At 38.7% G+C, this 15,337-nt stretch overlaps 1 protein-coding gene across 2 annotated transcripts in view; it reads left to right on the forward strand.

Annotated features, from left to right (window-relative positions):
• The window catches only part of EXOC2 (exocyst complex component 2), a 194,424-nt gene that overhangs the window by 174,780 nt on the left and 4,307 nt on the right, over positions 1-15,337 (forward strand). Inside the window, exons 24-26 of one of the 2 annotated variants that reach the window (XM_006143053.3) lie at positions 1,502-1,557; positions 4,461-4,583; positions 12,270-12,331. In XM_006143053.3, the coding sequence (XP_006143115.1) occupies positions 1,502-1,557; positions 4,461-4,583; positions 12,270-12,331 (241 nt within the window). The remainder of the gene's footprint in view (positions 1-1,501; positions 1,558-4,460; positions 4,584-12,269; positions 12,332-15,337) is intronic. The other variant, XM_027769779.1, reaches the window with a different exon arrangement.

Raw genomic sequence — 15,337 nt, forward strand, 5'->3', positions numbered from 1 at the left:
GCTGTACTGTGGGGCGAGGTCCCCTGATGCTCTGACTGCAGCAATCCAGGGGACACGTCCATGGTGCAGCTTTCGTCTGTTCTGTGGGCACAATTTAGTTTTTTCACTTTTGCCTGTAGCAGGCTCCTTATGGTTCTTCTCTCCTTTCTCCCAAGTAAGAGTTCTTACCATGTAATTAGCCCTTTTCCCAGGAAGAATCCATTTCTGGGTTGTATTTAATTACTCTTCACTCAACATTCTTCTCAATTATATTATTGACAAAATAGAATAACACCTGAATCTTCATGTCCCCCAAAAATATATGAAATTGGCTCCTCAAAAAGAAAGCGGTGTACTTATTTATACACCACAGTATGTGACAGAATGAAGAGCTACCTGTATATTTAGAATCCACAAATGCCAACTTAAACGTTGCTTACCATTCTGGGTCTCTGCATCAACTTTCCAAAGTAATCAGTGACGTGGATGACATTCTGAGAGATTATCCTTAATGTTGTTATCATTAATACCCTTGATTTCACAATGCAGCCCTTTCCTAGTCTATAGAAAAGATATTCTCAGTGTGTGCAATTAATTCTAGAAGGCATTCCAAAATATTCTACTCCAAGTGAAAGATATTGTTTTCAATTTAGAATAAAGCAACATTTTGGTTTTGCTTTTTTTCTTACAAAATAATGATATCAAAAACTCTTAATGAGCACTGTGAATAATAGGACCTATTACATACATCATCCCTTTTAATCCTCACTACAACCCTACAAGACAGGTGGGATTATTGTATTTATTGGATAGATGCGAAAACTGAGAGCCGGGGTCTTCTTGCCAAAAAGTCACAGATAGTACATGTTGAAACTGCTGCTCGATCCAAAATCATCCAACTTCCGATCCTGTACTCTTTAAATCTTCTGAGTGCCTGCTTTTGAATGAAATCTTATACCTAAAATCTGAGATCTTTTATTTCATGCAATCTTTTATAACTTGCTTCACAGGATCAGATTGGTATGGTTTTGTGAAAAGTCTCCCTTCAAAGTGATTCTTTAAGGTCACAATATTTATTCCACATAATAATTTGACTCATGTTAGGAGTAAGATGCTATGATAGATGTACATTTTATAAACTTCGTTAAACATCTTTCTCAGTCTTCTGTGTTTTTCTGTTATTGTGTTAATTTTTTGTATATTATATGTATACCAAAAAGAAGTAAAGGTCACTTTAAAATTTCACTTTCAAGTCCAACTGACCAACAGCTATGGAGACCATAAAGAGTGACAGAAATGTAAAAATGACAGAAAACTCCTAACTCATGTAGCCTTTTTTTTTTTTTTTTTGACCTGTGTGAACATAGTCCTTTCACCGTTTGGTTCTCAAAAGGAAATTGATAGTGGTGGTGTTACTTTCTGTTTCTCCTCAGGAAACCCGAAGGCAGCATCACAGTGCAGCCCAGGCGGGCGGGGTCTGCTTCCACTAACTGCCGTCTTCCCTCCCCCATCTTGATTTCAGGTGTCAGAAACTATTTAAAAGAAGCGTTGGTGAATATAATTGCCGTGCATGCCGAGGTAAGCTATCATTAGATGTTCCTGCGAGATATGGATACGTGAGAAAAAGAAAGGCACGTTTGATTTTTATTTTCATGGTGATCTTCCCTCTTCAGAAAGTATCTTGGGTATAAATGCAACTCAGCTTTCTGTGCGTGTGTGCGTGTGTGTGTGTGTGTGTGTGTGTGTGTGTGTGTGTAACTCTTGAGTCTCTGAAATTGCTTGTTTTTTCTCATAATTAAAATTAAATTCAATATTTAAATGGTAAAGAGAAGATAGATTGGAAGGATTTGTTTTTTTCTTTAAAGAATATCAAATCTCTTATCTTGGAAGATGCATTAACCCCTTTTGAGCCAGAACACAAAGAAGCATTGGTGTCTCATTCCTGTAGCAATGTGGTCTCACAGTGATCAGGATTCCAGAACGGTAGAGAAAGGTCTGCTGCAGAGGCATGATTTCCTGTCAGTAGTTGACTTGGCTACATGTACATGTTGCTGCTTATGTTCATGCAAAAACTTGCCCTCCCTTGAAGCATTATCATCATAAGCCTGATACTAACATTCTAAGTTAACACCTAAGTTAGAAAGACTCCTCTGAGGAGCAGAGAGCCATAGTTAGCACCTGGATCACCATCGTGACTACTCGTTTTCACTCAGTAATTTCAACCCATTGCTTATGGCCTCTCCAGAACTTTCAGTGCAGCTGTGTCACAGACTGATGGGTTACCACATAGAATGGGACAATGCAAGGATGTTACCATTAGTAGTTTCCGCTGTTGACTGCCTCTAAAACTACGTGCATCCAGTATTGGTGTCTTTACATTTATACCACCTCCTGCATCCAAAAATCTCTGAGGCCATCAAGGCAAATTGAGAAAATATGGATAATTAAGGCTAAAAGAGTCACCAAAGAAAACAAAGATAATGCTACCTGATTTTCAAATTTGGCTACAAGTTTGAAGCAACTAGAGCCAAGAGAAAAATATAGTATATTGTAGTTTTCTTTTCTTTATAAAAAGGAAACATATAAATTCCTCTTTAAAAATGAAGTTCTGTTTTTTTAGCAATGAGAAATAAAATTTTAACTGTAATTCTATCCAAAATATTAAAATGCCATATTGTTATCTGTGAAACTAGAACATGAAATCATATTATCAGTCGGTGAGGGGCCAGCAGGGGGCAGAGTGGTTAAGGCACAGAGTGGTTAAGACTCCCACATGAACAACCACAGTTTGAATCCCGGAGCCGGTGGCTTGAAATTCATGCTGGCACATGGGCGTGCATGCCCAAAAAACTGCGAGGATAATGGAGGAGAAGGGATAGCAGTGTGACTATCCCCCTGGGGGGTGATTTCTCACTTTACTTCTCTTTGACTCTGTATCTCCGGTGAGTACATGTGCCCTATAGCAAAAAAGAAAAGAAAGGAAAAGAAATGATCTGTAAGTGAAAGCTTTTGGGTGATAGGTGGGCCAGGAACTCCAGACTGTGAAATTGTCAGGGTTGATGCTGATTTCCACTGAGTCAACTTCCTTAATGCTCATGTTCTCCATCTTTCTTAAATGTTTGATTTGAATCAAAAGTTTAATTCTAATGGCTCCATGTGAAAAAAGGACAAGCATGGGACCAGGAGTTAGCGTAATGGCTATGTCGCTGGACTCCCATGTAGTCGACCGCGGTTTGAGTCCCGGACCTGGCAGCTTAAACTCACGCCGGGTGCGTGTGCGTGCGTGCCCAAGATCCCGAGAAGAGAATGGAGGAGAAGGGATTGCGGTGTGGCCATCCCCCCTGGGGGGTGATTTCTCGCTTTCTGTCTTTCTGTCTCTCTTTGTCTTTCTGGCGAGTGCACACACCCTATAGCAAAAACCTCTCCCAAAAAAAAGAAGAAAGAAGAAGAAAAAAGGACAAGCTTAAAAGAAAATAGGATTTATTTTATTTGTAAATCAGGGGAGTCAAATATTTTATTAGTACAGCATATAATAAAATTGGGACTCTTGTCCTATACAGAAATGTACTCCCTTAAGATTCGAAGTGTGTCATATTCTGAGGAGAGTTGGCCCAGTACTTTTTATTTATTTTTTAATTTTTGCCAGATGGTACCTGCACTCACCAGAGAGAGAAAGCACCCCTCACCCCCATGGGTGATGATCACACTGCAGTCTCTTCTCGGTTTCTCCTTTGGGGGTTTTGGGCACACATGCACACACACCTATGTTTTCTTCATGCCACCAGGTACAAGACTCAAACCACAAAGTACGCCAAGTGAAGGCCAGCCTCTTAGAGCACCATGCCACTGGCTGGCCCATCCTTCCTTTTTAATTGCCGTAAAAAATTGACCCTATATGTTTTTAATTCTATAATTTCTTATTTAGAAATCATATTTCATTTTTGTGATGGAGCAAGAGGAAGAAGAAATTTTCAAAGCAGTTTTAGTTTGTCAACATTAACATTCTAAATTATATTTGCTAATAATATATTATTAAGAGAATTATTTTTGTCATTAGTCAGCTAAGAGAGTTTAAGTATAGTTCTATCATCTTTTCATTAATAACTTTGATCTTTTAAGAATACAACTTAAGGGGCCGGCAGGTGGCATGGTGGTTAAAGAGCTGGACTCCCACATGGCTGACCATGGTTCAAGTCCTGGACCTGGCGGCTTGCTTTCTCACTTTCCTCTCTCTTTCTCTCTCTCTCTCTCTCTCACTCACTCACTCACTCTTGATCTTACTCTTGCTCTGGTTCTGTCCCTCTCTGGTCAATTTAAAATAAATGAATAAATAAATCAAGTTAAGTAAAATAATTCTTTAAAAAAAGAATAAGTCTTAAAAGACCTGTGGATTTTTTGGATTGTGTGTTACTGTGTTTTTTAACAACAAAAAAAGCCCAATAACGCATTCTTTCTTCTTCTTCTTTCAAACCTCATATTAGGTATTCACTATTTCCAAAGAGCTGGTGCCTCGGGTACTATCCAAGGTGGTGGAAGCAGTTTCTGAAGAGCTCAGTCGACTGATGCAGTGTGTTGCATCCTTTAGCAAAAACGGGGCATTACAGGTATGAACATCATTCAGTTCTAGGCTTTAACTTGTATTGAAAACACACAAATGTATTTTTGCACATCGATTTTATGGTATACAGCTTTTTTTCTTTTTTAGTGGATATGCTGATTGGAGCATTATCTTTCTTGCATAAGCCATGATGCATGGTGTAAAACTTCTAAGTTTCTGTTTCTTCAAAGTAGAGCAAGACCTGTAAGACTGGAACAATCTGAATGCAAATTCCTTTTTTAAAAAATGTGATTTTTGCACTTGTCTTCACTACATTCAATTCTACAGGAAACTTTTAGCAATTTACTTTTAATAAGTCTTTCTGGGACCAGCAGTTAGTGTAATGGCTATGTCGCAGAACTCCCATGTAGTCGACCGCGGTTCAAGTCCCCGACCTGGTGTCTTAAGCTCAGGCCAGGTGCGTGTACGTGCGTGCCCAAGATATGGAGGAGAAGGGATTGCGGCGTGGCCATCCCCCCGGGCGGTGATTTCTTGCTTTCTGTCTCTCTGGCGAGTGCACGCACCCTATAGCAAAAAAAAAAAAAGAAAAAAGCAATGGCAATTCTGCTGTCAGTCATATCTGAGAAAGCTTCCGTCAGGCCAACTCTCCACAGATAACAACTATAAACTTGAATGATATCTAAAAGTTAATGTTTTAAAAATTAAAAACAAACACGTAAAGTCACCTGGTTAAAAAGTTAGCAAGCAGAATCTAGAGGAATGCTGCACTTGTTAGGAGTTTTATCTTGAAGACAGACCCAAGGCTGCCTAAGTTCTATTCTAAAGCCTGCTGTATTTCTGGCATGAATAGTAGGCTTTGTGGTAGCTACAGCTGAAGCAAACTGCAAGAAGTATCCTAGAGAAGAGAGAGCTACAGCAAGGAACTCTGTATACACTGCTTGAATCTAGAGTTGATCCCTTAAATACATATGCACGGTCAAACTTCACTCCCTCCAGCCCAGCCACAAGAACTAAAGTTAGAGTTGAGCTGCTTCCAAGAGCCAAGAATTTTCATTTAGAGTCTAAATAAGTTAACTGCTTGCTTAAACAAATAAAGCAAAATATCAACTCTCCTTAGAGGCATGCTACAAAATCCAGAGTCCCTATTACATAGCATTGGCAAGTCTAGATGAAAAATTTTACATAAATTTAATTTAAATACTCCAGTGACTTGCCCATGGTGTGGTGGTTAAGATGATTGGATTGCCAATGGATAACTGTGTAGTTCGAGTCTAGACCTGGTGATTTGAGGAACTGCCAGACCATGCCCAAAATCTCAGAGGGAGATAGAGTAGAAAAAGTATTGTGATGAGGCCATTCCCCATAGACGGTGCTTTCTTGTTTTCTCTCTCTTTCTCTTTTACTCCTGCAAATACTTGTACTCTCTTACAAATTAAAGAAAAGAAAAACACAAGCACAATAGGAAAACATGTCCATTCTTCATAGAAAAGACAGTCAACTGAAACTAACCAGTTGGATGACTCAGTTGTGGAATTAGCAAAGATTTTAAAGTAGTTGTATTCAGTCAGTTAAAGGAGAATTTGTAATAAATCAATAGATAGGAAATCTCAGTAGAGAAATGGAAATCCTTAAAAGAGAACCAAATAGAAAATCTGGAGTGGAAAAATATAGCATATGAATTTTTTTAAAAAATCTAGATGGGGTTGTCTCCAGGGTGTAGTAGTACTGACAGGCTGAGTCCCATGTGGTGACTGCAGTTAGAATCCCTGGCCCAGTCAGCCTGAGACTTGCTGGACATGCGTGTGAGTGCCCAAGATCTAACAGGCAGGAGGACCTGACATAGGGGACCACCAGACCTTGTGAAGGTTACTCTTCTCTTTCCTGCTCACTCTCACCTTCTCACTCTCTCTTTTTCATTGCTCACTCTCACATGCATGTGCATATACTCAATCATTATAAAAAAATATATTTAAAAAAAGAAAACCTAGATGGGAATAAAAGCAGACTAGAAAAGACAAAGAAAGAAGTCAGTTAACCAATAGAAATTCTAATATGAAAAACAGAAAAAAGAACAGTTGGAGAAAAAAAATAATAAACAGCTCCAGGGACTCCTGGGGCAAGGTCATGTCTTGCACCCTTGTAATTAGATTTCCAAGGAGTAAGAATGGGCAATCGACATACAGCATCAGTAATTATCAGGGAGATGAAAATTTAAGCTACAATAAGATACCAGGATAAAGAAAATTAAAGGCTGATAAAACCAAATGTTGACAGCAATGTAAAGAACTGGTGCGCTCAACATTGTTGAGCATATTAAAAGAATACACTACCCCTTTGGGAACAGCTCTTGCAGTTCCTTTTAAAACTAAATGTACGCATACCCTGTGACACAGCTATTCTAATCCTATGCCTAGAAGTGAAAATGTGTCCATGAAAAAACCACATTTGAGAATGCTCATAGCCATTCTATTCATAATAACCAAAAATTGGGGAGAAGAATTGAGGAGCTTTGCAGAGTGGTGGTTCTATACCTTGGTATGGGTTTCCATTACACAGGTATATGCAACCATCAAAACATCAAATAGTGTGCTTTGAGATTTGTCCATTACATAGTGTTTAAATTCTTTTTTATTATTTATTTATTTTTATTATCATTTTATACATTCAATCGCTATGCATTAATTAGTTTATAGAGAGAATTTACTCAGTATGAAATACACCTCAGACCAGTCCAGTTGAGAATACTACACACATTATCATAAACAGGTAATAAACCATTTCTGTGTCCCACAAATGTCTTATTTTTCTCCCTAATTTCCTTCCCTACACACTCCTCCTCTCTCACCTTCCTTCCACACTGTCTCTAGTGTCCATAACAATTTTCACTGCTTTTATGCCCTCCAGTCTTTCAGTCTACCATAGAGTGCAGACAGGTGGTATATGTTAAGTGGAGACATACAATATCTCTCTTTCATAGCCTGACTTGCTTCACTCAGCAATAACTCTTCCATATTAGTTCACTTTCTATCAAATGCCAGGATCTTGTTGTCCATGGAGTATATGTGCCACACTTTTTCAATCCATTCATCTGTTCGTGAACATTAGGGTTGGTTCCTCTTCTTAGCAATCATGAATAATACTGCAATAAACGTATTCTATTTGTAGGTCTTTCATAGTGTATAATTTCTAACCACCCTTCCCCAAATGAAACAGATAGTTCACTCTAGTTAGTGATATACATGCTGAAGAATATCAAAATCACAAGACAAATTGATGAGTAGCTGTGTGATAATATAAGGAAATATAAATGTTAGGGTCTGTGGGTACACACTGTAAAATTCATTGGAAGTCTCTATACATGCGAAAATTTTCATGATAAGATATTAAGGAAAAATGAGTGGAGAGTACTTACTAATTTGGTTAGGGGAAAATCTATCCAAAAACTTGCATTGTATTTCCACTTGCCAATAATTTTCTCTGAAAACTTGACTAATTAGACTTTCGATATTATAGCCTAGGTCAAAACATTACGATTATAATAATAGTTTAGTTAAAGGAGAACAGTTAAAAGGAAGTTGAACTTGTTTCAGTGAGCCTCAGTAGCCTTGGAATTATAATAGAAATCTGCCCTCTCTGCAGATTTCCTCCATAACCCATTTCCCTAACAGCAAGCAGGGAGAGGTTAGAAGAGATACCAAGATCAGCTGAACTTCTTTAATATTCACATATCTAAGAGACTACTGGCCACCTGACTGTATCAGCTTCCTGTATTCTAATACCTTCCAGGAACTAGGTAGGCATTTATATTTTGAAAAAAGTTTAATCTAAGACCCTACCTTCACCCTCGCCCAATGAGAATAGTGATCCTAACTTCTTTTTTTGGAGCAGATAATTCTGAAAAGGACTGAGAATTAATGTTTCATGGTCATGTACACAAAGCGCCTGCCAGTCTACAGAACGGAACTAGTTTAGAGAGGAGGGGAGTGACAACTTGATGATTTCTTTGGCTGACCCTTTAGCATGGCATTTGCAGGATTATAATGTTATATGTATTATATAAATCACTTTTATGATTGGTATAATTCACAGACTAATTGAAATAGTCTGTCATTTTGATTGAATAATTTCCTATTTGAAGTTCAATTTTTTTCCAGCGATTTAATCTTCTAGAATATTCAGCTAAAAGTTCTACCTCCTTTTTTCTCTTTGATATTTTCCTTATAGGCCTGTTTTATGTACACTGGAATATGAACAGTAGAGACAGTACTTGTCATATGCACACTTTCTAGTTACAAACTATCTTTCAGGCTTCTAAAGCACGGAAAGGTGAAACCAATCAGTTTCTTTCCAAACAGAAAAATGTCACTGCATAGACTAAATTGGATATAACTCAGCTTTTATCTAAGTTGCTTATAGATTTCTAATTAGCTGTCATATAAAGAGTTACCTGTGTCCTTTGTCCTTGTTTTAGGTTTTATACACTCCTGTTTGCAATGCACTCCTGCATTTCACGCTAACTCTGAGCACCTATGTAGGATAAATAAAGTACATGGATATGGCTCTCATCACAGGCTCCTCTAATACTCCAAGGAAACCCAATTTAAAAAAAAATATTTATTTATTTATTTATTCATTTATTTTAATTTGACGAAAGAGAGACAAAGTGAGAAAGCAAGCCACCAGGTCCAGGACTTGAACCATGGTTGGCCATGTGGGAGTGTTCAGCACCTTAACCACCATGCTACTTGCTGGCCCCAGGAAACTCAATTTTTATGTCAGATCACATGTCAAGCTTAAACAGAAGTAAAGGCTGCCTTTTCCCTTAAAACATTATGCGCACGTATTTTATTTACCATATAATTTGTCTACAATATTTTTTAAAGTATGCAATTCACTGATTTTTAGTATATGCACAGGGTTGTCCAGTTGTCACCATGATCAATTTCAGAACATTTCATCACTCCCCCTCAAAACAAAACCATGTCCAGGGACCAGCAAATGGCACAATAGTTTCGTCACTGGACTCCCACATGGCTGCCTACAGTTTGAATCCTGGACCTGGTGGCTTCAAACTCACATTGGGAGTGTTCAGCACCTTAACCACCATGCTACTTGCTGGCCCCAGGAAACTCAATTTTTATGTCAGATCACATGTCAAGCTTAAACAGAAGTAAAGGCTGCCTTTTCCCTTAAAACATTATGCGCACGTATTTTATTTACCATATAATTTGTCTACAATATTTTTTAAAGTATGCAATTCACTGATTTTTAGTATATGCACAGGGTTGTCCAGTTGTCACCATGATCAATTTCAGAACATTTCATCACTCCCCCTCAAAACAAAACCATGTCCAGGGACCAGCAAATGGCACAATAGTTTCGTCACTGGACTCCCACATGGCTGCCTACAGTTTGAATCCTGGACCTGGTGGCTTCAAACTCACATTGGGTGCATGTGTGTGCATGCCCAAAATCCCAAGAGGAGAATGGAAGAGAAGGGATTGCAGGGTGGCCATCCTCCTGAGGGGTGATTTCTCACTTTCTGTCTCTCTTTCTCTGTGTCTCTTTTCTGCAAGTGCACATGCCCTATAGCAAAAATCTCTCTTAAAAAATAATAATAATGATAATAAAATAAATAAATAAAAGAAACCCTAGGTCCATTAGCAGACACTCCCACCGTTTTTCCTCCCTATCTCCCTCTTCCCACACACAACCAACCACCTTCAACTTTATATTTCTATGATTTAAGTGTTCTGAAGATGTCACATAAATGGAATCACACAAATGTGACTTTTTGTGACTGGCTTCTTTTATTTAACATAATGTTTCAAGGTTCACCCATGTGGTAGCATGTGACAGAATGTCCTTTCTTTGTATGAACTAATAATATTCTCTTGTATAAATATACTATATTTTATTTATTCATTCATCAGTTGATGGGCATTTGGGTTTTCTTTTTTTCACTTTTTGGCTAATACAGAGAATACTTCTGTGAACATTTGTGTACAACTTTTGCATAGATACGTGTTTTCATTTCTGTTGAGTGTTATCTCAAAGTGAAATTGCTAGTCATATTGTTATTCTATGTTTAATCTTCTGAGGAACTGCCAGACTGTTTTCTAAAATGGCTACATCATATGCTTTCTTACTAGCAATTTATGAAGGTTCCAATTCCTTTACATATTTGTTCTTGGTTATTATCTCTTATTTATTATAGCCACTCCTGTGAGTTTGAATTGATATTTCATTCTATAGGGTTTTTTTTTTTCACTTTCTTGATAATATTTTTATAACAGTTTTTAATTTTGATGAATTACAATTTGTTTATTATTGTTGTTTATACATCTGGCATCATTTCTAAGAAGGCTTGCCCAGACCAAGGTCTAAAGATGTATTAATTTTCTTCTAAAAGTTCAATCTCTTACATTTTGGTGTGTGATCCATTTACAGCTCACTCTTGTGTTTAGGAAGAGATCCAGTTGTTTCAGCAGCATTTGATGAAAAGACTGTTCTTTTCATTTTTGAATGATCTTGAATTTTTCAACCTCTGTTGAAAATGAATTGATCATAAATACAAGAGTTCACTTCGAGACTCTCAGTTCTGCTCCACTGATCTGTACGCCTGTCCATATGACAGCGTCACACTGTCTTGATTATTGTAGGTTTGTAGTAAGTTTAATATCAGGAAGTGTTAGTCCTTTGCATGTGTTCTTTGTCAAGATTGTTCTGACTATTGTGGGTCCCTTGCATTTTTTCGTGTATGAATTTTACCATCAACTTCTTGGTTTCCACTGAGAAGAGAAAAGGGGGCTGTGATTTTAATAGGGATTGTATTAGATCCGTAGAGCTTAGTTTGACTTTTGAGGTTAAGGCAGTGTGCCTGGAAGGGCACTGAAGTGAGAGAGGAAGCCACACCATTTTCTAACTCTAGGGGGCAAGTACACTCAAGGGCAGTGGTTTACAGTCTCCTTCCTCTCTTAACCAAATTAAAAGAAAAGTTACTGGTTAGATGCTAAGTACAGATTATTGGGAAATCATTGCATGGTTAGTTCTATTTTTTTAAGTTTCTTTCTTCCATGAGAGAGAGAGAAGGGAGAGAGAGACAGAAACAGGCACTCCCCCTCAACAAGGTCTTTTATTTTTTTTAAGAGGTTTTTTTGTTTGTTTGTTTGGTTGGTTGGTTAGTTTTTTATTTTGCTGTGGGGCACGTGCACTTGCCAGAAAGGCATAAAGAAACAACGAGAAATCACCTCCCAGGGAGGATGGCCACACTACAATCCCTTCTCCTCCATTCTTCTCTCGGGATCTTGGGCATGCATGCACCTGGCATAAGTTTAAACCACCAGGTCCAGGACTTGAACTGTGGTCGACTACATGGGAGTCCAGCAACATAGTCATTACTCCATCTGTTGGTCTCTTTGGCGCCATGATGTACCCCACCCCCCAACCTCAGCCAATCCCACCTCATGGGTATATGCTTCCTTATATACTCAGGGAGGTCTCTGGATGCAAACCCAGATCCTTTCCATGTGGGTCGGTCTCACAGAACATAGTGTTGTACCACCGTACCACCTCCAATCCCATTATGTACTTTATGACAAGATGTCTTGCTCCCCGGCTTCATACAACCCCGTCTTGTAGTCAGCAGACTGGAGACTGTTCCTCTGACTGCTGTTTATACTTGGTAATTACACGTGTTCCTGTCGCCTTTTTGTCCTTTTCTCATCTTCAGGCAAGACTAGAAATCTGTGCCCTAAGGGATACTGTGGCTGTTTACCTGACATCCGAAAGCAGGTAAGGAGCCAAGTTCTCTTGTTTTGAGTGCTTTACTGAATATAAAGATCACTTTACTAACGTAGTTCAGACTGCGGAATGGACCTCATGGGTTTGTGATATATATTTGATCAATTTTTTTTTTTTTATTGGATAGGTTTTTGCTATAGGGTGCATGCACTCTCCAGAAAGACAGACAGAAACAGAAAGCGAGAAATCACCCCCAGGGGGGTTGGCCACACCACAATCCCTTCTCTATTCTCCACTCGGGATCTCGGTCACATGCACCCAGCATGTGTTTAAGCTACTGGGTTCGGGACTTGAACCGTGGTCGACTACATGGGAGTTAAGCAACATAGCCATTACACTAACTGCTGGTTCCTATATTTGATCAATTTTTAGCTAAGAAGCATAAACCTACAGTAACCCAATGATTCCAATGACACTTTTTTGTAGCACAATTATCAAGGAAATGTGTTTAATATAAATTTATGTTTTTCTGACTGATGAATAACATAGCAGAGTATTATATACAAAGGTATTTCAAGAAGTTCATGGAAAATGGAAATGAAGTATGAGTTATTTTGGTGCAAAAAATATTTGAAACTCGTGCATAGGCTTTCAAAATACACATTTTCCATGAACTTTTTTAGCCCTCCCCCCCATACTTCTTAGAAAAGGAGAGAATGAAAATTGGGTTTTGATGTATTCATTAGCAGACTCTGAAGGAAGTCAGTTCCAATGTTGTAAATATCGACATAAGAGGAAACCTTGTGGTTTCTCTGCAAATTTTTGTAGTGGAAATGCGATGGTAATTTTTAGCTGTTTTGAATGAAAGTCAGGATTTCCTGCCATTGAAATATCAGTAGGTGATGTGAAACGGAACCGTTATTTCCCTATGCAAAATTGTTTGGTACATTGGCAATATTGCCTAGGAAATACCGGGTTTTATTGTTAATGTGCCTCAGAAACCAGGTAATATTCAAATAAAATGTTTAAGGACCCTGCGATACGCTTATTCATTCATTCCCAGCATTTTATAACATGCCTTATGCCCTTATTCTTACTGTTGTCATTACACCTAAAAAGACTCATTGGCGTCTCATTCCTGTTCATCATGGTTTACCAGAAGTCCTTTCTAGATGGCTCCCATGTTTGTTACTTAGTTGTGCCTTTTCCCAATTAGCACTTCCCTGCACTAAGTGCTGTGTAGGAGGCACAAAGCACTCAGTCATTATTTGATGTGTGTATGTGCGTGCACGCATGTGTGCATGCACACACTTTGTGTGTGCACTGTTATATGTTTATACCTAATTTAATTTTCAGAGCCTAAATGCCAGAGAGAGAGAGAATGTGAGAAACCACCCTCTGGGGGGTTGATCACACCCTGCAGTCCTTCTCCTCCATTCTCCACTTGGGATTTAAGGCACACATGCACATGTGCCAGGTGTGTTTTCAAGCTGTTGAGTCCTCAGCTTAGATCATGCAGTCAACCGTGTAGTATCCAACTAAACCCCCTTAGTCTCAAAAATTCTTTATCCATAAAAGAAACACGATACCTTCCATGCAAGGTCTGGAGGGCATTGAATGAAAAAATGTGTCACATCACTCTCGCTGACCGAGAACTACAAGCAGGAGGTAGTATGATCGTCCTCATTGTCGTAAGGTTGAAATACAGAACAAGGGCAGCATGTTCTCTTCAGTTCATTGAGATGAGGCTTTTAAGAAACAAGTGGATGGTGGAGAGGATGGCAGTGGCTTCCCTCCACACCAGGAAAGAAGAGAGCCATGTTGGTATTAGGAGGGGCTAGGAGTGCTCACAAGCAGCCCATCCATGCCCCACCTACCCCTCCTGGGAGCAGCTGAAGATTTTCCAGCACTGGAAACATTCTATGACTTCGTTGGGACTTTTCAGTCTCCTCATACACTGCCGTGACACCTGCCCCTAGTTTGAGAAACATTGCTCAAAAATCTGTTTGCTGGCAGATTGACAAGGATGTTTTTACAGTACAGAATCAAAGATCACATTAACGTCAAGAATAATCACATTTATTTTGTTGCATCAGTCATAAAAGTAGAAGAGAGAAAAACATTAGAACTGTTCCTTAGTGAACAGTCTAAGTTATCACCAAAAAATCTCCTCTATGATACTTTCCATTTGGTTCCGGAATTTTCTGATTCTTCCTATTTATTAAAGTTAAGCATACCAAAGAGGTGATTTTTGGTTTTCGTGTTTTGTTTTTGGAGAGGTTTTTGCTATAGGGCGTGTGCTCACCAGAAAGACAGAGACAGAGAGACAGAAAGCGAGAAATCACCCCCCGGGGGAATGGCCATGCTGCGATCCCTTCTCCTCCATTCTCCTCTCGGGATCTTGGGCATGCACGCACACTGGCCCTGTGTGAGTTTAAGCCGCCAAGTCCGGACCTCAAACCATAGTCGACTACATGGAAGTCCAGCAACATAACCATTACACCGTTGCCTGGTCCCAGAGGTGATTTTTGAACTTACTTTCTTTACCTTTCTCACGTAACATAAAATGGTGTTGAATTGTTTACGTAGAAACGAGGGATTTCAAAAAGTTCCCGAAAAAGAATAGAATTAAAATACAAGTTTATTTTGTTGCAAAACACTTTGAAATTCATGCATAGATTTTCATACTGTACCTTTTCAAGAAACTTTTTGAAGACCCCACATATTTTCCTATGAATTTTAAATATAATAATAGCTAAATCCTGCTCAGACTGCAGGGCACTGTAAGGTATTGTCGGTAAGTCAGGCCTTACACATGCCAGTACTCAGACATCCCTACTGATGCCGTCTTCACAAGATAATCTCTGTTCCTGTTTAGTGTCCTTCCTTCCTTGCTTTTTTCACTTCATATCTATTTTGGTTTTGTTTTGAAAAGACTTTTAATTAAACATGTCCCCATTAAGCTCTCATGCATCCTAAGCAATGTCTTTTTTCTTTTTTAATCAGTTTTTCCTTTAGCTTTTCAAGTTACATGTCATTTCCTAGTTAAGCTCTTCC

The sequence above is a fragment of the Tupaia chinensis genome, unplaced genomic scaffold (genome assembly GCF_000334495.1).
Source record: "Tupaia chinensis unplaced genomic scaffold, TupChi_1.0 Scaffold000090_1, whole genome shotgun sequence".
Taxonomy (NCBI): Eukaryota; Metazoa; Chordata; class Mammalia; order Scandentia; family Tupaiidae; genus Tupaia; species Tupaia belangeri.